At 42.4% G+C, this 24174-nt stretch overlaps 1 protein-coding gene across 2 annotated transcripts in view; it reads right to left on the reverse strand.

Moving 5' to 3' along the window:
* The window catches only part of OCA2 (OCA2 melanosomal transmembrane protein), a 459069-nt gene that overhangs the window by 333948 nt on the left and 100947 nt on the right, over positions 1-24174 (reverse strand). For both annotated transcript variants that reach the window (XM_075590565.1, XM_075590564.1), the window contains exon 2: positions 20929-21227. In XM_075590565.1, coding sequence (XP_075446680.1) covers positions 20929-21200 — 272 coding nt within the window. In that variant the 5' untranslated portion in view covers positions 21201-21227. The remainder of the gene's footprint in view (positions 1-20928; positions 21228-24174) is intronic.

A 24174-nucleotide genomic window follows, 5' to 3' on the forward strand; every position in this document is an offset into this window, starting at 1 on the left:
GCGAAAGACACTCCTAGGCCAATAGCTGCGGGCCACATGGGGGTCATACTGCTCTCGGGGATACGGAATGGAGTACACATTGTGGCACTCGACGGACCAGGGTAATCTCTCTGGGGCGTGGACATAGCCAGTGGTTCGGCTACACCCACCTGCACCAGCGAATAATGGACTCCCGGGGCCTCAGGTAGGCTTAATATAGAGGGTACTGCTTCCATTCTGTGGCCAGTAGTACTTTACGCCAGATGTGGTCGGCATCATACTTATGGTCTATAACTCGGGCCGTGGCCAGGAACGGAAGTTTCCTCACTTGACCTTAATAATGCTTATTGGACTTGTGGCAATACTAACAGATTGCACTAATTTACATCTTATACGCCTACTTATTTACCATGTTAATTCACCCTCTTTATTATTGGTGCATTATACACACACACACCCCAAAAATTACAACACATTTTTTTTAAATGATCACCACCTTTCAGTCAAATTTAGAAAGAAAATGCACAGTGATAATTTAACACTCAATCTTGATTGGGAACTTGAATATTCCAAAAGTCTACTATCTTCACTGAGTAGATATGATCATTTACTGTATCAAATAAGAGAAAATGTAGTCAATTTAGCTTAATCTTCCTTTACTCCACTAATGGCAGTAGGTACATCATACCCTCCCTATATTTAACGTATCTCAGTTATATTTTATAGCTATGGGAGAAACCAAAGACTGTTCTGCAGGTAGAGGGAGGGACTTCTATACCAGGAACCTGCAGAAGAGTTTCCTGTCCTACTGCACGGACTACTGCATGGAGGGAGGAGCTCAGTCTTCAGTTTCTCAGGTAGCTATAAAACAGAACCGAGATACGTTAATTATAGGGAGGGTATGGTGTATCCACTTCCATTAGTGGGAGCACAGGAAAAGAGAAAAAGAGAAAATGTATTCAGTTTGCCATAATTTTCTTTTGCTGTTCTCCACATGGCAGTGGGTACTACATACCAAAGCTTACAAAACAGGAAAAAAAAGGACAAAGAGAAATCATTTAAGTTGACAATTTATTCAATGTATTGATTGAATTGGCAGGAAAGCTTGAGGCTTGAACGTGAATTTTGTAGGATTTCACAAAGGTGTTAAATGAGGACCATTTTAATCTAAATGGTATTTGCTGCAATGGTTTGAATCAGTGATCCACTAGAGCATCTGCAGTAACACAAGGAAAGATCCTGCGTTGGTACGGAACATTTTATTTGGGGTCTATCTCAGCACTAGATGATTTAATGCTAGATACTTTTCTAGTAAAGTGGACAAAGTGGACACTTGAACTTTTAGTGAACATAAACGGAGGTTCTTGTTGAATCCAACCTTTAAAAATTCAACAAGGGCGACAGAAGAATAATTGAAACAATTGATGTTCATTTTCCTAACACGTTCCTGAAAAAAACAGTGCCATATGCTAAAGTAGATCAATGAGGTTGATATTTTCCTGGCTGACAGAGTTGGCCTTGCTCTGTCAGAACAGCCCTTCGTTAAAATGTTTGCCACTCAACCGCCATGCTGCTAGGACCAATTTCCAAGGGCTTCACTGGGCTTTGCTTTAGTTGCTTCTGAGAAAGTAGGAGATGTCAGGGTAGATGTACTGCCATATTTACAAGATGGGGAAACCATATCATTCTTGGCCAGTATGGTATTATCGCTACAACCTCTGCTTTGTTTATACTGCACCGACACACTTTATTCGAGCAAATACCTGGTATGTACCTGGCAGATACCTGGAATGCGCCGCTCCTCACCTCTGACAAGCCCCGTTGCATTTGCCTTCCCAGCCTGGGTTCATGCCTGGCTGATGGGCGGCTGATTTGTTAAATGATAATGATTAGGATTTAATAGGCTGCAATGCTTCGCGTGTCTACCAGATGGCATAAATTCATGAATTGTAATGCAGTATATATATATACTGTGCAGTATTGCAGCCAGGGGGAATAAAATGCTTCAATCCCTGCCTAGAAAATAACCCAATATACTCGGGCAGAAAACAGTCACAAACCTCAATACACCCGGGTATACCCGAATTCGTGGGACTAGCCGAGCTCGAATAAAGTGTGTCGCCAGTGTACTTCTATTTCTCAGGACCTTTGCAATAAATGGGATTAGTGGGAAAATGTACAATTGATTGAAATTCCAAGGGAAACTTAAATTTGTCTACTTGACTGGCAAACTGGTGGGAGTACCTTGAGCAGAAATTGTCTACCTTTTTGTTTCGATGGGACAAAATGAGGTCTATTTGGGGCTGTCCCTACTCAAGTGTCAGCTGATAGAATAGCTCACACCATGGGTCTTGAGCCTGAGAGCAACAGTGTGGGACGCAACTGTTCCAGTATTACTTCCCCAATACCGTGAGCTCCCTGCTGGGGAGACCTTTACCGCATCTGCAAAGTATACAGCCACGGAAGCAAGTCCAGAGACCAGAGTGCCAGAACATCGGGACATCTTCACCTTCCTGGACAGGACCCGAGTGATGTCGACGGCGGCATGCTGATCCATGACATGTTGTATGCTGCAGTGGTAACATGTGCCCCAAACATGCCCTGTTTTAACTATTGGATTTTTTGTACGAGCATATAGCACCCTTTGTATTTATCACAATATAATTTATATTTTACGCTATGGGAGTTGTGCGCCGTCTTTTTTCTTTTTACATTTTGTCCAAGTTCAACCTATGCTAAATATAGATGACAGATACTTTATCCTATATCCGTACTTATAATATATTGATCCAAAGGCAGGCAAACAAAGAACCCCAGTGAAAAATCATCCAATGAAGAGGAAAAATAAATTCCTTCCTGACTGCCAATTCTTGGAATCAGATTACTCCCTGGATCAACATCCTTCCCATGTTTACTTATTTGGTATATCCCTGTTTATGTTGCCTTTCTAAAAAGATGTCCAACTTTTTTTTGGAACAAATCTATTGTATCTGCCATCATAGTCTCCATGAGTAATGAATTCCACGTTTTAACTGCCCATACTTTAAAGAACCTTCTCCTTTGTTGCTGATGAAATTTCCTTTCCTCAAACCTTAAGGGATGACCCTGAGTCCTTTGTACTGCCCTTGGAATGAATAGTTATTTTTAAAGCTCCTTGTTCGGTCCCTGGATATACTTGTATATTGTTATCATATCCCTTCTTAGACGCCTCTTTTCTAATGTAAATAAATCTAATTTAGCTAGCCTCTCCTCAATAAGTTAGATTGTCTATCCCCTTTATTAATTTGGTGGCTCTCTGATCAGATGTATTCCAGTATTTCCATTAAGAGTACTGTTGTAAGACATCAGACTCTTTCGACGAAGATGCTCTTCTACAGACTCATCTGGTGGGACCTCAATCTCTTCTGGGTTTGTTTAGTCACATGTAACACAGTTAATTCAACACGGTGAGAGATCATGTCCTTCATGCAGGACAAGAAAGTAGACATTTGGTCATTAGGCTCTATGGCCTCTAACTTTAAAAAAGTTGGCATAGCCTTTTCGCTTTGAGAGCTGGCTTATTACAAGCCACACAAATTCTGTCTCTCTTTGCCACTTTCTTCTTATGAAGTAATGCATCAAGGGCTGTCTTAGAAGTTCCTTACTCCAGATGAACCCCAGAGGTACTCCATAAAAACATACACACATAAAACTGGAGATCATTTCACTGCTAGGCACTGTTTTGCATAACAATCATTTTCCTTATCTAGGGACTCACCTAGAATTTTTGGGCAGTGACCCTGTGCCTGATCCAGCGTCCAAACTGATTCTGTCAGCAATAGCAGTCTCCTGAGTCCTCAGAAATGCTTCAGAAAGATCAGGCACCATTGGTTGGAGTTGCCCCTTAAAGTATCATGGCCGGGTCTGCATGGTGCCGTAGAGAGTGTGACATCTTTCTTTAAAGTAAGGGCAGTTAAAACGTGCAATTTATTACCCATGGAGACTGTGATGGCAGATATAATTGATTTGTTCACTAACTGCAATCCTGGAGTTCCATTTTAAGAAAATAAAACCTTTACTGCTACACTGTAGGACAGTAAAAATACTGTTTTGCCGGTAGACTGAGGGACTTCAATACCAGGTACTGTACCTGCAGAAGAGTTTCCTGTCCTATTGTGCTGAGGGAGGAGCAAAAACCAATTAGTACCCCTGTCCTGTTGTGAACAAGAAATCACCAAGATTTGGAGACGATCTTTATCCTTGACATGCTACAAAAACATCACTTTTGTAAGTGCCAGTGTAATTCATGAACATGTCAGGCTCCATAATGAGTGACATGGTCAATAAACGTAAAACACATTTTTCCAACTACCACTGGCAAAGTTTTAGAAAAAAAAGCCAATTTAAAAACCATGTACCAAAGAGAAGTCTGCGAAAAATTACTAATAGCCATCACATCGTTTTAGGTGGTATAGTCTTCTTATTTTGACACCAGTATCACATGTCAACATTAGTAACCAAATTAATTCAATTGTAGCCTTATTGTGGAGGGACATATTAAATGTTCATTAGGATATAAATGGCACAGACAGGTTTCTCAGGGCCCAGGACTCAAAGAATTGACCTGGGGCGGAAGTGGTTTGGCCATTAGAGAGACAAAAAGGACATCACGGTCTGACTAAGCCTTCCAATAAGCAGGGAAATGAAGCCGGTCAAAAGACTGGCCTCTTCCTGCTGCAGGCCTAAACAAATTGCCTCTCCCGTGGGTGACACTTCACCAATGTCACCATAATATGCTGATAAAGCCAGATTTTCCAATGCCAAGTACCGATTGACGGTGGAGTGTTTTTTTTGTTTATTTTATTTTTTTTAGACCACCAAAACACTCCATTTTACCAGATACAAGAAAGTTACAAAACACCCGAATGGATTTGCTTATTCTGTACTTCCTTGTCTCAGCTTTTACTGTAAAAGTTGTATAATGCAGCAGATTAAATCTTTAGGGAGCAGTGATTGAAGTGTTAAGGTACCAGGAATTACAGAGGACCACTACTTTTTACATTTACAATCCCAGAGTGCCACTTTTTTGTTTTGTTTAAATAAAAAAAAGTGAAGCCTGTCAATTTAAAGAAAAAACATGTTTTTATAAAGTCTCTCTCTCTCTGTGCTTTCTATGCATAATTTAAATATTTCTAAAATTAAGGTAAAAATAGCTCTACCTCAATGTTAATTATAGAGAAACAATTCAGGTCAGGCAACACTACTTGAAGCTACTTTCAACCACTGCTAGGGTATCTTTAAAATGTATAGAAATTGTAAAGTGACAAGGTTCTCATGTTAATTCAACATTAGTAGAGATGTCTACAAATGAGCCAAAATGTATTAATTTTGCCTGTATGCAGAGCTGCTGTTCAGCCAGTGCGAACCAGGTAAAATGCATACCAGTTCGGCGAAGCCCTAACCTGGAGCACCACCGACTCATTAGGAATAGCCAGGTTTGGCAGGTGCAACAGATGCATTGGAACAAGTCTTGTGCTTTAATATTTTATTAAAAAAACATTCAGGGTAGTTATAGAATTTGTTGATCAAGATAGTCTTTTTATATCTTTGTTTAAAAGGAAGCAGAGTAACTAAACGTATACAACATTTCATGTTCATCGTGCAGAGTTTCCAAACATCATAATTTTCTTCAAGTTACGTAAACTTGAAGAATCAACCTACTGTAAGCAGTTTAGAAAGCTCTGTACATTATAATTTCCTCTATGGAGAACTCGGCTGTTGGTCTACTAAAAGTGTATGACAATCTACAAAGAGCCTGCTCTTCTCCAGGACAAATAAAGCTATGGATCATTAAACTACTTTATACCTTATAAATGCGCTGGACATTTTCAGTAGATTTAGCCATGACTTTATTTTCCATTCTTTACATGGTCAAAAGTTTTATTGTTCAGTCTGTGCCTAGGCCCGCATCAGAGAATCAAATTAACCCTTTTGTGACAAGAAGCACTTATAGAGCTAAAATGTTCATAGCCATTCCATTAGTGCAGCAGGTCACTTCTATCCTCATAACCTCTCACTGTCAGCAGCTGCCAACTTCAAGATTGCATTTAATAACTGGTGTGACTTTGATTAAAGATGTAATTTCCCCTTTATGTTTTATATAGCATCAATGGGTGAAAGCTACATCGAAGAGATTATTTTCAGTATATTGCAAAATAATTATTTCAACTTCAACATATATATATATATATATATAAATATATTTTTTTTTATTATTTTTTTATTAGTCTGATGTGTACATTTTTAGGATTAGAATAATTTGAGGGGGAAAATGAGTGTGTTTATCACTCTAGACCAGGGTGTGCAGGAGATTTGTCTGGCGGGGCACGGGTGATTGCAGAGGTCCCGCACTCTTCCCCCAGGCATTTAAATTAAAAGCAGGGGGATAGCGTGAGGCCTCTGCAACAGGAAAACTTACCGAGATTCAGAAGCTGTGACGTGACTCTATGGCAACGCGGCGTCAAATGACGCTGTGGGGTCATGTGACGTGACATCACAGGCGTCAAATGATGCCGCTGGTCACGTGACCTGACGTCATGTGACCCCAGAGCTTCATCTGACACGGTGGCATGTAGCAGGGGGGGCGCGAATCCGGAGCAGGCCAGATAGGGGGCGCAGCAGGAAAAGTTTGCGTTCCCCTGTGCTAGACGATATGTCATCAACCAGATTATATAGAGAAAAGTTTCAATCATTTTTACCACAGAGTAAACTAAAGAGACAATACTTGGAGGGTAATTATATACTGTATCTGGCAAAGAAGCCGTTTGGGCCATTTCCAGACAAAAACGCTCTTTGAATATTATGGGGGGGGGGTTATCAGAAAAATGGTCCCAACAGCTTCTTCGGCAGATCAAGGAAAAGACCCTTAAAATTAAAAGCATACCAGTTGCAATTCCAAACTCATCATGTAGACGTAGCCAGGGGAACCAGTGGTCCGGATCCCCCCAGCAGAAAGGGCCCCTTTCCCATAGGCAGCAACGGATTTTACCATCGCCAGAACCACAGCATTTTTCTTTTCTTCACCCAGCTCCGTGGACAGTAAATCTGGCTACAATTTGTACAGTGTTTATTGTATCTCATTTGCATTTTTTTTCACTCGACAACCTTTCTAGAACATCTCCGGTTACTGATCTAATAGAAGAAAAACAACAGGGAGAGAGAACACCAAGGTATGTAAAATATGTGTAATGCCGTTTCCCCCACCCTCTGTGAGATTTTGCCATTACACTGTGTGTGGTGCATACCTTCTGGCTTACCGTAGATCTGAGTCTCCGCCGATCTTGGGAAGAACAGGACAGGTTTCTGGGGTACATTACCGATGTCTATTCCTGGGTACACAGCGACTCCATCTGCTGCAGGCTCCAGATGTATGGAGGCAATCTCCCACAGAAGAACGTTTTTCACTCCCCCAGTAAGATTACACAGGTATAGATAACTGGAACAGGTTTATTGGTCCTCTGCTGACAAAGTATCACAGGCCCAATATAGTTCACTGCAGGTTTCCAACTTCTGGATGGTCCCTGGACCTCCAATCTGGGCCAAGGGCACCTGAAGCAGTCCTTACTCTTCCCTGCCCCTCTAGCAGGGACAGAGGAATGGTAATCACTCACTCTGCTCCAAGGGGAAGAGGAACAGGGGATGCCAATGCACAGGCAATCCTGTGTGATATCTGTCGCTCTAAACGGTAGAGACACTGCTCAATTTGGGTGGTGCAACCCCTTAAGTACAGTGGGAGGAAGGTAAAAAGTCTGAACCCATGATTGGGCAGAACTCAGGCCTTGTCCCACCTCCTCCCTTGTCACTCAAGGGAAGCTGCCTCTGTGGGGAAAACCCATGATTGGTCCTGTCACTGTTGCACTGTTACCAGGGCTTGCATGGCAGGGAGGGGAGACTGGTAACCAAACCAGGCATGGCTACATATGCAAAAAGCCAAGTTTGATGAAAAATAATACCATAAGAAATATATCTACATAATACCCAATAAATAATGCAGACATTTCATTTATGTCATTGCGATTATTCATAACATTTTGTTTGTCCATACCTTGATGTGCACTTTTATCTTTTTTTTTTTTTTTTTTTTACACATATGCTAGGGGAATATATTGGAGAAGCCTCCCTGTATTGGCACACTTATTCTTATTTTTGTGAGGTCTTGGTTGGTTACAGATATAATTTAACAGTTTGTAGTAAGTACTGTATAGTGGGGACATAACTGGGCAACATAATTGACATTATGCGTGAAATGATTATTTTCTTGATAAAGGAGGAGCTACATAGAAGTTATTTAATGTATTTAGTAAGTTGTGACCCGAGAGGGAGAAGAGTAAAGCATATAATTTTTCTTTCTACCCTGATAATCAAAGATTTCAAAATTGCAAACTAAAAACTGTTCATGGACAATGTGCTCTTGTTTGCATACTGTTGTGAAGTTGGAAAAAGGATGCAAACAACACACAAAAAGGAAACGACAAAAAAAAAACACATAATTAAGACATTTTCATATTTTTATGACTATCAGATATCCTAGAGAAAGTTATACAGAATATAATGCATCTGTATTCACAACCCTTCTTATGCTTATTTGTATTCCATATGCATGTTTACAAATAGATGTCACAATTTCCACCATGTATTTTAAATCAATCTTTACCAAAATGTAATATTTCTTATATAAATTTTCTCATGTATCAGATGACAAGCTTTGTCCATTCAATAGATGAGTTGCTGGCAGATTTGCCATCTCCTAGCTGAATGCCGTGGGGCACAGTCCCTGCGACTACAGCCTGCAGAACCCACACAGGAAGATGCGATCAACTCCAATACAGGGGCAGTCGAGGCTGCGAACCAACCTACCTCGATCACGGAGGCTTCGGAGGTCCCGTGCGCCCTAACCATCGTTCCAGACTCGGTTCCAGATCCGGTTCCAGACATTTCTGGATACGGTTCTGGTGCCGGAACCACAGATGTCGGAACCCCAGGGTAAGGTGACTGCCCACGAAAAGTTGGGAGCACTTCCACTAGTGGCGCAGGAGCAGGACCGCTTACTGCCGATAGCCATCTGTGAATGCGAGGTGCCCGATGCTGTTCCCCTGCAGAGGTGTCCCTACTCCCATCTACTTCTACTGGTGACAGTAGTCAACGATCTGTGGTGATGTGCCAGCCGGCCAACCCCCCAAGTGAAGCTACAGACAAAGAGCCGATTTCCTCATCTTCTGTTGACCCTGCTGTTGGCCCCTGTGCCCTACAACGGCCGGTCTGGCCTACAACGATGGTACCAGTGGTCCGAGGTTTGGAACCAGTACCTAATGACGACAAGGGTGAGTGGACTGCCCCAGGGGTGTTGGGTGTGAATCCCCAGGTGACTGCAGATCATGGTAGCTCCTTAAGCATGGCTTACCCCGGCATCGCGTCCTGGCGGAGGTGTTCCCCCTAGAAGATCACTACCAGGTGGTACGTGTGGACCATTGCCCGCAGTCTACCTGTCTACCGGAAAGAAGCTTAGGGCCCATCGAGGTGCCAAGTGCAGCGGAGGCGGTACCAGATAGTTTTCCGGATGACCTGACAACCATCAGCAGCCAGCAGAGCAGTGAGGCACCAACCCTTTACTTCTTGCAGGCTGCGATGGAGGTATCCAGTGAAGAGGCCCTGCTCGGTGCTTACTTCTACGTGAAGGATCTCCAAGCAATTCCGTCTCAAGACATGGATCTGCACCCAGATCTTATGATGTCTTCAGAATACGTCACTTCAGAAGTGACTGATGGAGCAAACCAGGACTGTGCTGTGACCACTCTGGTAATTATTGCCTCCTCCCAGCTCAACATGGAGCGGTCTTTTCACCATGTGATGGACCAAGGAAAAGGTCAGAGCCTCCCTGTCTACCGCATACGTGATGCGGATGGCCGGGTAAAGGTCTGGCCATGAGACCCCTTGTTTTATTTTTTACATACAGGATTGGTACCGCAGGGCAGCGGGGACCCATGGAGACCACCTGAGGACCCCAGGACACTCACGGGTACCACCCGAGAACCCCCAGATGCCCACGGGTACCACCTGCGGACCAATGGGGGACACCCGCGGGGAAGAACCGGGGGCCCCACAGCTGTGGGGGCCCCATGGACCCACAGGGACCACCCGAGGGCCCCCAGACCCCATGGGAAAACCGCGAGAGCACCAAGACCCCCGTGGGAACCACCCGAGCGCCCCCAGACACCCACAGGGACCACCTGGGGACCCCCAGACACCCCCAGACACCACCCGTGGACCCCATTGGGGCCCGCGGGTACCACCTAGAGGCCCAAGGAGCCTAGCGGGGACCACCCATCAGGCCCACCGGGGACCCCTGTCAGCCTGGGGTATTAATTCTGTATGTCAAAAAAAAAATCATGTTTTTATGTGGGGGCCTAGGAGGTGGGTAGTGGGGCTGTTATATGTATTGTTTTTATTGTGGGTAGCGGGTGAAGCAGTTATTAGCCCCAAGGATGGGTGTTTAGACCTTGCGGGTGGGTAGCTGGAAGTGTTAACCCCTTCATTACCCTAGCGGTTAATACTGCTAAGTCCACCCGCAACCTCCCTGCAAGGCCTTAACACCCAAGAAGGGCCAAATACCCCCTTCACCCACCCCCGCTACCCACAATAAACCTGGCATGGGTGGTTAAACCCTTCATTACCTTGGCGGTTAACCGCTAAGGTAATTATGTTGCCTGTAAATGCATTTTTCCTGCATCAGACTCATGCCGGGGGTCTCCGGTGCGGGTATTAATGGGTATCAGCTCCGGAGACCCCGGCATCAATCCGATGCAGGAAAAAGGCTTGATTTTTTCTCAGTACCGTCTCGCCGCTCATTCGCCGCTTCTCCCCACCTTCTTGCCAACGTTTTGTGGCGGGACGATCTGGAGAGGTATTCGCCATTCTAGGGCGGCGATCAGCCGTGATAAGCTGGTCGGGGCTACTAGAATAGAGCGTGTTTGAAAAACTGGCGATCAGTGCCGAAAAGTGGCTTAACACCGAGCGGCTGCCGTAAAAAAAAATTCGGGGAAAAAAAAGGCAAGTTTTGCTCTTATCGCCAGCTTATTGGGGCTTACTGAATCACCGTAGGCTTTTTTTGTAAGAAGCTGGCGATAACGGGCTTATCGGCGCTTACTGCATGAGGCCCTATGTGTGCTCTAAAAACAAAGGGAGAGAGCATTTATAAAATCAATTCCTTGATCCTTAAAAGAGAAAGTGGAGCAAAAAGTGTGTAAATGAAAAAAAGCAGTAGCAAATCTGTATATCCTAGTATAGGGGTGGGCAACTCCAGTCCTCAAGGGCACCAGCAGTTCAGGTTTTCAGGACATCCCTGATTCAGCACAGGTGTCAGACTTTGACCTGTGCTGAAGCAGGGATCTCCTGAAAACCTGACCTATTGGTGGCCATTGAGGACTGGGACTTGTCCACCCCTGTACCAGTATCACACTTTTTATAACACCATATACAATATGAGAAGTTGAAAAGTTATCTTTAGTCAGTCAACCGTTATGGCTGGAGCTTGAGAACTTCCATTTTAACTCTATATAAATGATGAACTGCTCAACCTCAATACCTAAATTTATAATGTAGTAGTTATCCCTATTTTTGCACAGTTTATCACAGATGATCGCAGACCAAGTATGTACATGGCATAACGATTCCTAGCAGTGTGCTCTCGCTCAGTGGCGGCGCCGATGCGCAATTATTTTGAGCTAGTTCTCAATCCTGTTTTACTATTACTGTGCGGCTGGCAAGCCTCGGTGTACCCTATTGATTACTTATTTACAACGGTAAATTCTATCGTTGGTATGCCAAGACTGCTAATGGGATTTTGTACTTGCGTGAGATATGTTGGACTGTTAGGTATACTGTACCAAATAGGATTGAATTGGTCTAATCTGTGTGTGGATAAACATCATGATATAACGTGGATACTATACTAACAACCTGTTTGGACTTATGCTTGCTATAGGCCAATTTACAATATAACCTTAGTTATTAGACAGTTGGCATATATTAATATCATTGTGACATAGTGATTGTTGACAGTTACTATCACCTATGAGGAGTAGGCAGTACTATCACACTGTGGGTTTTTCTAATGATATGCAGTCTAATGATATCAATAGCTAAGGTTACACCAATATAGGTGGTTATCAAATTAGGCATATAAATCATTACAGCCTCTCGAAGGAGTTTTAAATCACTGTATATAAATTTCACAATTGCGCTGATGTCAGATGCGAATAAGACTGTTATTATTTTGGATTAGTGGTACATTAAGAGAGATAAATATATGTAAAATTACGCTCTCTATCAAATATTTGTATTTGCAAGATATACTATATATCAATATTTGTTATATGTACTTTGAGTGCAAGTCAAAGGGACTCCTTGGAAGGGATCTCTTTTCCTTCTATTCGTCGTTGAACTTCCATTTTAAGCATTCTTGGTACATAATCCAATTGTAAATGTTTCTTTGCAGATCGCACCAAAAATTGCAAAAAGGGGTATATAGGCGAGTAGAATTTTTTTTATTTTAAAAATCTACACTCTTGCATGCATCTAGGTCTCTTACTTGTTAGTAGGTTTTATTAGAACTTCTTTTCCTGCAAGGAAAACAATAAAATAAATAAGAAAAACAGATGAAAATGACAAAATACCGGAGAGATTACTTTAAATAATATGTAATAAATCATGATCCATTTATATTGTAGCATGAAAAACTCTAATCTCAAAATGTTCCACAGGGTATGTTTGAAATAAATACGCCACTAAAAAGATTAAAAAAAAAAAAAAAGGAAAAACAAATTAGTTCACTATTTTATGTGTTACTATATACACACCACATTTCTCCGGGATTATAGTTTTTGAAACCATAACATTTTATGAAATCATTTTTTCCCAGTTTGTTATGATTGAAAGCTTTTGGTCATTCAGTAATAGCTATGATATGAGCAGCCAACGAGTTATCCGATTTACATTAATAGTCACATCATGAACTGGTCGCTGTAGCTGGTGTAGATTATGGGTTAAAGTGTAAACCCTCTTTACCACTGTAAGGGAGTGAAGGGGTTAACTCCATAACCGTCAGGATCAGAAGATCACTCCCTCTAGTCCACTTCTGTCAGTCCACTTCTGATTAAAAGACAGGATTTAAAAGCAGACAGGAACTTCCTGTCTGGGCTCTAAGAACCTTTGAGGGACAGGTTCAGTTTCCTAGAGAAGTTAACCGGGAACAACTGGGACAGTCTCAGCTCAAACCTGCTAAGGGAGCAGGGTTTGAAAGACCAGGTTGCTTTGAGATCACACTGCGGCCACAGACTACTGTATTTGTTCTTTAGCTCTCTATACTGTGGACTGCATGTATTTCGTAACCTTCTTTCCAAGATGGGAAATAAATGCTTGTGTGAAGTACTTTCTGACCCAACAGATACTATCCTCTCACATATGGTGTAACGTGGTGGGATAGCGCCTGCTGTGGTCAGTAAACAAACACACTGGAATCCCAAAATGGAGACTAAACAACTAATAAGGTGGCTTGCTCAAAGGCAGGCAACACAACAGCAGCATCGAGATGCAAAAGAACCTGGCCATACAGCAACAACTGCAAGAGGAGTAGTTCTTTCTGGAGCTGACAGCTCGGCAGCACCAGGCAAACCAACACCTGGTACAATAGCTTGGAGCAGCAACAACCACCATGCCCATGGGCCGGCACCCATGGTCCGGCACCCTATATCCTACCATCAGTGATCAGAGCTTTGTACTCAGGATGATGATCCAGAGGTGTTCCTCGTCACATTTGAATGGGTGGCCATTGTTTCCTGCTGGCCACGGGATGAATGGGCAGCCCACCTAACCTCATAACCAACGTGGGAGATGCAGACCACCAACAGGGAGCTGGACAACACTGCAGTGCTAGATGAAGCTCACATCAAGAAGGCAATCTTGGACTGCCTGGGGGTCACAGAGGAAAAGTACTTGAAACAGTTCTGTGATGAGGTGTATGTGCCCGGTATATAACCCAAACGTTTACAAGACTTATCACGCTGGTTAAAGCCAGAGACCTGAAGCTTCATGGAGGTTGTTGAACTGATTGCCCTGGAACAGTCCCCTGAAAGGCAGTCATTCCTATGTCAGATAGAGGCTCTGGAACCAAAACTAAGGACCTCTACTGTATTGTATCCAGTACATGTCAGCAAGGAGTCCTGGGAGAGGATTACGAAGGCAAGAAGGAAAACATGACTCTAGTGGAATTATCGAGTGATTTTCCTGTGATGAGCTCGGACACCTGACCTGTTACTGTCCACACATGGACTAACTGTGCATGCTCTTATATGGCTCAGAAAAACTCGGTGTGCACTCTAAAAAACAAAATTTACTGTTGTCGTAGTAGACGGAGTTGAAGTGGAAGTTTGCTGGACTCAGTGTGTAGCCAGATACTCTTAAAATGGAAGTTAGTTGTCCCAGACAAGCTTGTGGGTCAGCCTCAAATACAGATTAAATGCATTCATGGGGATGTAGAAGGTACACGAGTGCCACTGTCAAGGTGTCAATTTCTGTCTTCACTAAAGATTTATGATGGGGGGAGTCGCCAAGGAACTTCCTTACCCAGTCATATTGGGTTATGATTGGGAGTTCGTTGACAAATTCTTCACAAACCTTACTCTGGCACTTAAACCCCTGGGAACGGAAGGTACTGAGCTGACTGAGTGGTAGTTGTTCTCCCTTCTTAGACTCAGCCATATTCCCTCCATGGTTCCGCCCTAGGAAACCAAAGACAGCACTGGTTGGAAAAGGGCAGGTGCTCCCCAGGTAGTATGACTTGGTACCCCCAGCGAGACAAAAGTGCTCCAAGTTTACTCAGGTATCGGTTCCCCCCATCACGGCAGGGCAGGGAGTCGATGAAACCCCTTAATAGAGGCGGAGATGTAAACTGGCTTTTCAAACCAGCTCACAGAGCAACAGAATGACAGGACCTTGAGCCAAGGATATGAGCAAGTGGCAGGTGTAAATGGGAAGATAGTAAATACCCAGTTAGCAGGCATGTTTCCTAATTTTGAGTTACGCCATGACCCCTACAGTATATATAGCGTTCATAAAGATAAGTAAACTGATGAGAAGTACATGCAACACTTTGTACGAAGGCTGTACCAGAAAGCTCCCCACCTAGCTCATACTTTCTAAAGCCCTGTTCAGGTCATTTAGGAAAGGAAAAGACCCAGGTGTTATCTGAGAGTTTGGAATCTAAACCGACTATCATCTATAGGAGGGCAGATAGTGTAAAAAAATGTGTTGGCCCCTACTAAAATTCGTATTGATTCTCTATCTTTTCTGAAACCATCAGGGAACTATAAATGTGGTAGAGGAAGGTGCACCTTCATTGATTGTAAAAAATATTTGTATCCTGTTCCAAGTAGTCTCCCCTTTCTAGTTAAAGGATTTGTGAACTGTCTCGCTACACATGTGGTGTACCTCCTGACTTGGGGTTGTGGCCTTCATTATGTGGGCAGAACCACAAGGCCACTAAGTACCCATTTCTTGGAGCATAGAAGAAATATTTTAAATGGGGTTACAAATCTCTATGTATCCAAACATTTTCTGTTGGTTCACAATAAATCCCCTGACAGTTTGCGAATTATGGGTTTGGAGGTCATTCCTCCTTCTGTACTAGCCGGTGATCGGTTCAGACTCCTTTCTAGAAGGGAGAGCTTTTGAATTTTTAAGCTAAACTCTTTGGTTCCCTATGGGTTAAATGAGAACCTTGACATTAGCACTATTGTGTAGGTTGTCAGGTTCTCTGTTTCAGTGTATCATCTCCCCTGCTATAGATTGAATATATAGTATTTTAAATTATCATTTTAGTTTTTTAGTGCAATTTAGTTTTTTAATTTAAGTTTGATGAATTTAATACCATGTAGTTACTGCATGTTTATTATCTATATACTAATATAGGCTTATACCTGAATGTCCTGTGGTTATTGTGATGCTCTAAGGTGTATTTATTGTTTTAACTCTTTATTTCCTATCTGTGGTCCTTTGTTCTCATGCTTTTTTATGTCAATTATAATCAGATGTACTTATTAGACTTGTGACCAATTAAATTTTAGAATGTGAGCATATATATATCTAGTAGGTTATGGCACGTAATATTCCCCTGACGAAGTCGGCAAGGACCGATGAAATGCATAGGGCTGACGTCACCACGTTGATCACGCGGTGCTTCTATGTGATCTTGGACACTTGTGTACCGGATGAATATTCGTGTTGTTACTCTGGGGATATCAGCGGTAGGATCTGACCAGCCACATGTGCATTAAGCCTGGAGTGATCGGGACATCGTTGTTGCCGGCATCAGTGTTTGCTGTTACTTGCAGCTTCCGGCAGTGTTCCACGGGCGTGCTGTGGTAGTGAGTTATCGGCGGTCCTCCTCTTTCTCCCCTTAATCCGGACAATGTACACAAGACTACTAAAGATACCTTTATATGAATTGTTCACTATCCTTCTTGTAAGTGTGCACTGTTTACCACACATCAATTTGAATAAATTTATACTTCTCTACGTCATTGAGGTTATTGCACTAGGGGGTGCGCCTTCTCTTTTTTCCATAGTAACTTCAGGAGTGATACTCCTTTGGATGCAGCAGCCCCCCATATTACTAAATTCGACTGGCTTCTGACTCATCACATTCATGAAGAGGAGTTCGATGACACATTGTGTTTGATGCTTTCTGGACTGGACTTTATTCATTTCTGGTACATTTTGAGTATATATTCTGGTATGAGGTATATGTGTTAGCGCTGTTTGTTTTTTCTGTTATATATATATAAATGTGTATATATGTATATATGTATATATGTATATATATTTAGCCATATTCCTTTGTTAATCAGTATGGCAGACCTGAGGAAGACAGGAGAACTCTCAAAAGCTTGTCCATGACATAAATTGTTAGTCCAAATAAAAAAGGTGTCACCTAATACTGAAGAACTCATTTATTCTGCACTATCACAACTGGACTAACACGGCTATTTCCATATACTTTTTTTTTTTTCTTTCCTTGACCTGAGGACAGGAATTTTAACATTTGTTTAGTTTTTTAGTTGCACATAAAGTAAAAAAGTAAAAAGCCAGTTCATACCTACAGCATAACAGAATGCAAGGGAGGTTACATTTAACATCATCCTTTTCAGTCAATCATATTGTTAAACATGATTGATTTTATATAGCAGTTACTGAAACAAGAAGTTGGAATTGCATCTTTAAAATTTGCAGGGTATGATTGTCAAATGAAAATCTTCTTGAAATGGAAACTACAATAGTGACATTTGTTGGGCAATTTGCCTACTTTTTTCCTGAAGTCTTGCAAAACATGCATTCAGCAAAATTGCAGCAGTTCAAGGCCCAGGTCCACATAGGGTGCTTAACTTTAGCACGCTTTTACTCCCATTCACATTAATGGGATCTGAAGCATGAGAACGCTTAGAATTATTTTGTGGATCTAGGCCTTGGACTGCTACAATATTGCCAGGTGCTTGCTGGAACTACTCAATCTCAGCAAGTTTGAAGTGAATTACATTAACTGAATTGTCACAAGCCACACCAGGTTTGAAGAAGAGAGAGAGTGTGAGTGTGTGTGCGAGTATGTATATGTAACGGTGTTTCCCCCACCCGATCGCAGATAGGGGCCATTACAGGGTGTATGGTGCATATACTTGCTGGCAACAGGAGGGCTGAGTCGTCCGCCGATGGTATTGGGGACACAGGAACAGGGTTCTTGGGTTCATACCCCACATATTTACTTAGCAGTGCAGCGCATATATTCTCAACATTTATTTGCACAGAAAAAACTTTTGGGGGAAGGGGAGAGGTGGGGGAGGAGGTGGTTTAGTCCTCCTCCTTAGGGCCGTCAATGGTGGAATAGTCTTTGAGCAGGCTATGAATCAGCCTGCTGCTGTCATGTACCGCCATCCTCTTCTTCCCCTTGGTCAAACGTTCCCTGGCGAATAGCAAAACGTCCTTGAAACAACAACACATTAGACGGCAACCAGTTTCGATTGTGTCCTCTGTGTGTGTTCCTGAAAAAAGTCTGTAGAATACCGAATAGTACGTAGTGTACTTTCTTGGTATGCAATCCCTTAATTCAGAGTCCAGAGCTCGCAACAAGGCCTGCGCAAAGGGGCAGTTCCAGAAGAGTTGAAGAACAGTTTCCTTCACTGGGTTGCACGTGGGGCAGTGCCTCACGAGGCTGAGTCTACTTTCATACTTGTCCCCCGTGTATGGCCCGCCATGCAATGTCCTTATGCTTGTTCGTTAGTCCTTTCGATGCCACATTCCTCCACACAGTTTCAAAAGTGTTGGGGTGGAGTCCTCGGACCGACTCTATGATGTCCTTTGCCCTGATCATTTTGTAAAGGAACTTGGGCTTGCACAGATCTGGTTTTACTCCCTCCAGTTTGTTCTGCCTCATGAACTTTCTCAGATCCTTGTAGAACCAGGGCATGTGCCAGTTGTAAGGGATCGAGCTGTCCCACCCCAGTGCTCTCCAGAACGGCATGAGTAGGAAGCGGAACATGGAGTAGCCAAAAGAGTCCTTGTCGCAGTCTCTCAGGGTGATTTGCACGCATTTGCTTACTATGAAAGCACACAGCATAGTAGGGATGTCAAGAATTCCTTTGCCCCCTTGCACGGCTCTTTGTACATCACTTCGCGCTTGCCTCTTTCCATCTTGGCACCCCAGATGAAGTGGAACACTGCCATAATCAGAATCCACTCACACGTTTCAACCTTAATGGGTCTCATCAGTGTGGGATTGGTTGTACTGGCTTTGCAATTTTCAAGGCTGTAGGATTTACCATAAACATTTGTATTTATGGTGGGTTAAAAAGGTGACAAGAAACCCCCACCATATAGCAAATAAAAAGATCACTTGTAAGCATATTCACATGTCTAAGGATGTGCAACCCTGCCTTTCACCATTATCATGGAAAGTTCCATATAAAAATGGATTTCAGCAAAAAGTGACACGGGTGCTCATTTTCATGTAATTTCCGAGAATCCCTTGCTGCAGTGGAAGCACTGTATGCTAGGTGATAGTGGTGACAGGCAGGGTTGTAGACCTGTCTAAGACATGTGACTGTGCTTACAAGGTATCTTATTATTTGCTATATTCTATATGGTGGAGGTTTCTTGTCGCCTTTTTCACCCACCATAACATAAAATGTGTATGATAGATAGATAGGATAATCAACTGAACTAAACAAGAAGCCTGCGGAGGTCTTCAGAACAGAGTTAGTTCTGTTTTGTAACCTACTGTATGTTGTCAGTGTCAATATTGGAACCAAACAATCCAGCAGAGGTTGTTAGTAGGCAATCATTACTTGCTGACCTCACTGGTTATGAGCTCCGATGACAATTGGGATAATCATTAACACTGGCCACCGGGCTACACGGCAGTAAATGGAGGATAAGGCTGCTCCTTTCCCCGGTGAATCTGCCAGATCTTTGTTCCAGTTTGAACAGGTCTCCCCACTGGACATTTATACCTCGAGACCTAAACCACTCCACTCATTTGTCAATGCTAGTTAAAGGGCGAGGGAACACCCAAATTAACTTTGGGGTTACAATTTCCCTCTTCACATGCTTTGTGAGCTTCCAAACTCATTTGTGCATGGAACTCTGCTGTGTTACCACACAGCAATGAACATTGAAAAAAACAGGCAGTTTGGACCTGTCTGCTTGTTTACCAATTATCCAGTCATATATTTTCTACGTCCATGTACAGATCAAGCTAACCAAGTGTGTATCATGCCCAACCTATATACAAAATAATGTAAATCGGGCACATACAAAACCTGCCACTGGTGGATAATGTATTTTTTATTTTATTTTTAAACGTGCTTTCATTTTCCTTAAACTTAGATAACCTACAATATTCTGGTGAAACAATGTAGAGATTGAATTTTAAAGCTCTTGCACAGCAGTTTCCCTGGACCTGGCTCATTTTCCTTGGCATTGGGGCAGAATACATTGCAAAAAACTATTAATACAGGTGCTACTGCTTGTGCCTTTTAAAGTAGCACCGCTTGCAGTAGTGACAATGATCCTTCAGCATATTAGAACTGATCTACAAATTACTCTCAAAGGCTAAGAAGGCTCTTCTCATTCTTGGCACTGGCTCCGACTGATCCAAGATGAATTATTCATGTTTCACCTCTGTAGAAAAATGCATTTAATCTCTACTTCTTGTTCCAAGAAAAGATATTCCCTGATTGCGATTGACCTCTCTCTTAGCACACAGTGTATGAGCTCTTTTTATGTAATTTTCTCTGCTTTCAGAAAAAAAAATTCAGCATAAGCAATTATAACTTTAGGCCTTGTATTAATGTTTGTGTACCATAAAAAGACAACCAGACAACATACTCACATTTTACAATATACTATGCTCTTCTTACGCAGATATATTAATAATGGGTCACATAAGATATAATCCATGATGAATAGTTGATCTGCACACATTTATACTTTCTTAAAAAACATAAACCTTTCACATCCAGATTAAGAACAAAATAAATTTGAGCAGCAGCATTTTTTATTTTTGCTTACAGAATTATTTCTTTAAAAATAAAACGGTCTGTGAAGTGTGCAGTGCCATCAGGGACAGAGTGAAAGTAGAAGAAACAAAGAAGAAATGAATATGGAAGTAGAGGGAGCAGAAAGATGAGGTTTGGAAGTTTTAAGATGGAGAGGTAGAGGGGGAAAATGTATTGATGTAAACAAGAACACAGTCTACTACAAAATGAAGAAGGTGTTAAACCTGCACATCAAGCTGTCTAGTATTAGAACTCACAGTGAGATACCTGGTTAGTATGCAACGGGGAAGAAACAAAAATATCATCTTACCTTCCCTGTACAGTCATTGGGCTAAAATCTTCCCCAAGGGTGACACAACAATCCTGCCCAGTCATTCCATTCTGATAAGATTTTTCCCGTTCAACCTGAGCATCAGTCACTCGATGAAAGCTATCCAAAAGTTTCAGCTCACTGAATTCACTGGTCACAGCTTCTGTGCCCAAATGTCCATTCAAACCAGCAGAATGCGAGACGGATGACTGAGATAACTCCATCTCACGTTTTCGTGCAAGTGGTACATCATTGTTGTTTTCTAGGTACATTTTGCGGGTTGAGAGCAATCTCCGTAACTGAAAATAAGTAGTATTGTGATAATTAAGTTTAAAATTTACTGTACATGTCCACAGATTCAATGCGCATTTCTAACTTTAGAATTTTATTGGAATGTCTGTTGGTGATTTAATACACACAATAAGTTTTTTCACAAGTACATAAAGTAATTATTTTATTTATTTACCACAATAATGACTGAAAACCCACATAAAAGGTTCACATGTAATTGAGAACAATGATTTTTGTACCGTTGATCCTACTTTGTATGCGTTACAAACCTCACGAATGCCCAGTTTAACATTGTATACACCACATTAGATGCAGTTTGCTCCTTCTCTGGAAGTTTAAAGTAAAAGACATGATCACAAATTGTTCAGTTAATAAAAGACATTCAAGACAGTCTAAAATAATAAAGCTTTGATAATAAAACACAAGAGTATAAAGCCAATGTGGGCCCACATCTTTAATATTGTGTACCATTGTGTTCACCTCAATTAAAAATTAAATAATTGAACTGGTAAAGCTTTAAAGAAAGGAAAAAGAATGATCATAATAATGAAGAAGCAATAAGCAATACATATCATTTATTTTTGGGTGCTGATCCAGTTTGGCTTTGCTTATAGATAGGAAAGCCAGAAAAGAGATCACAGAGGGGTGATCGGACAGTGATGAACAAAACCACTAATGGCTTACATACTGTACAACAACAAAAAAGGAAGGGGAATGGTTAACAGAACTCATACCATTGGATGTTAAAAGGGTAGGAATGTAGATTTTTTTTATTATATAGCGCCAACAATGTACCCAGCACTATACAAAATAGAGACAATATATGCCAGGGAATAATAAAACAATAGGTACAGCAAACAAAAACAGACAAAGAAAGGAAACCCCTGCCCTATAAAGTTTACGATCTAAGTGATGTTAGGAGATTTACAGAGACATTAGGCCAGGGAGTAAATAAAGTAGATGGCAGTGCTTGAATATGATGTTTTACAAGTAAGACTGTTGGAGTAGGGCAGTAGCCAGGAGTCCAAGCTATTGAAAGGTTTCACTCAAAAGGTGTGTTAAGGTTGACATAAATGTGTGGAGAGAAGGTGCTTGGTGTATGTCACGGGAGACCAATACTTTTAACACCTTTACCTTCCAGGATCAATTCACAAGGCAGAACAAGATACTGGAATAAAATGAGGGCTATTCTGGTGAGACCAGCAGACACACAATGGTACACAAAATACAAGAAATACACACTTAACTAGGGGTCTGAGTGTAGTCTCTAGCCTCAACTAGGTGCAGGGCGCCTGCTTCAGAAGGCTTACCCTGTCTGCTCCATGTCCAGAAACTTCACAGTACCCTCCTCGGGGGAAGATACCTGGCTATACCCACGAACCACGAGCAAGGTAAAAACTGGAAAATGGCCGCAAACTCAGAACTTGTCCTCAGCTAGGCCAGAATTCTCCGGCAACTCTGTACCGAGTGCTTTGCTACAACAACAAACTTTTGAAAAGACCACCAGCGCCTCACCGGACCAAGTCCAAGATCATCTGGTTCTCTGATCGCCAGTCCCCTTACATAGACCTGTTCTATGTTCAACATGGGGAAGGGGCTGGCGACCATTCAGAGAATGGATCTTAGCTGTACCAGTCAATCAGAGCTGGGGGATCGTCTGGCTGTACGCGTCAGAGGAGGTGGTGTGTCAGGATGCCGGCAAGCGGGAAATTCAAACTGGCCAATGGGAATTATGCCTACCAGCAATGGATTGCCAATGCCAGTCCCATACCGCCCGCTTGGTAGGCTCCACCGAGTTTGGGTGAACAAAGTGTCTCCCCCATGGGGAGCTCTTGTTCCCAGACCCGGTACTCCGCCTTTCCCCGCTCACCAAACGTTCTGACACCTCTAACTTCCCTTATCCTCTGATCCCCGATCTCTATGCAGACATCCTGGCTACCCCACGGATTAACAGGACTATCTGTATAAAGATGAATACACAATTTAAAACGTAAGTCTAACAGGGGACTTATCCCTGTTCACAAATGTGGCTCTAATCCAGCAGTGTGGTGGTTAACTGCTGGTAGGCAATTAACTAACACCACCTGGCTGATTACAGGGGTTAGAAAAAGCCTGCCTCTGAGACAGGAAAAAAGACTCCTTAGTCCACAACTGGGCTGAACAAGGAGACAGACGTCTTGAGCATGCCAAAAGAGACTGCAAGCTGACAACAAGACACAGGGGATAATACTTCTAAACCTGTATCCTGGCATTGCCTTATCACAGACGGGTGTGGACACCAGGAGAACAAAGAAGCCTACCCCTACAGCAACCCAGCTAACAGATAAGACTTTTCTTTTAAGACTATTATCTATGTCTATCTAAGTATATGAATGTCTCTATGATTTGGGCTGGTGAATCGCTGGGCTAACCATGCAGTTTGAGTGCTGGATCAAAAGTGTATATATACTCCAGAGTGGAGCGCATTTTGTTTGCTGATTTACAAGTTTGCTGTGTTTAAAGCAACAGGCGCAATAAAGCCTTATTTTAATTTCACCTTAAAACAGTCTCCATTGCGTACCTCTGAACACGTCTCTTACAGTAAGATATTTATTCTAACCTGGGCTCGGGACTGCAACTGTTACATTAAGCATTGCGGGCTGAAAATACAATATTCTAAAAGGGAAGATATTAGGGGGGGAATATGCAGACGCGTACCTGCAGACAGACGCGGGCTGCGGATAAAATGGGGGGACAACTGGTAACTTTGCCCCCCGACCTTTTGCTTAAAACATATGTACATTTCCACCCAAATATCCACGCTTAAACACTCCCAAAATCCAAGACAACACAAAACAACACGAAAGTTTATAACACACACACGGCTTATCGTGCTTCTAAGCTACCGGGTACCCATGGTTTTCAGATGTAACCAGCCGGGCTTCACCTTCATTATGAGGACTGGCTACCCACACC

The sequence above is a fragment of the Ascaphus truei genome, chromosome 3 (assembly GCF_040206685.1).
Source record: "Ascaphus truei isolate aAscTru1 chromosome 3, aAscTru1.hap1, whole genome shotgun sequence".
Classification (NCBI taxonomy): domain Eukaryota; kingdom Metazoa; phylum Chordata; class Amphibia; order Anura; family Ascaphidae; genus Ascaphus; species Ascaphus truei.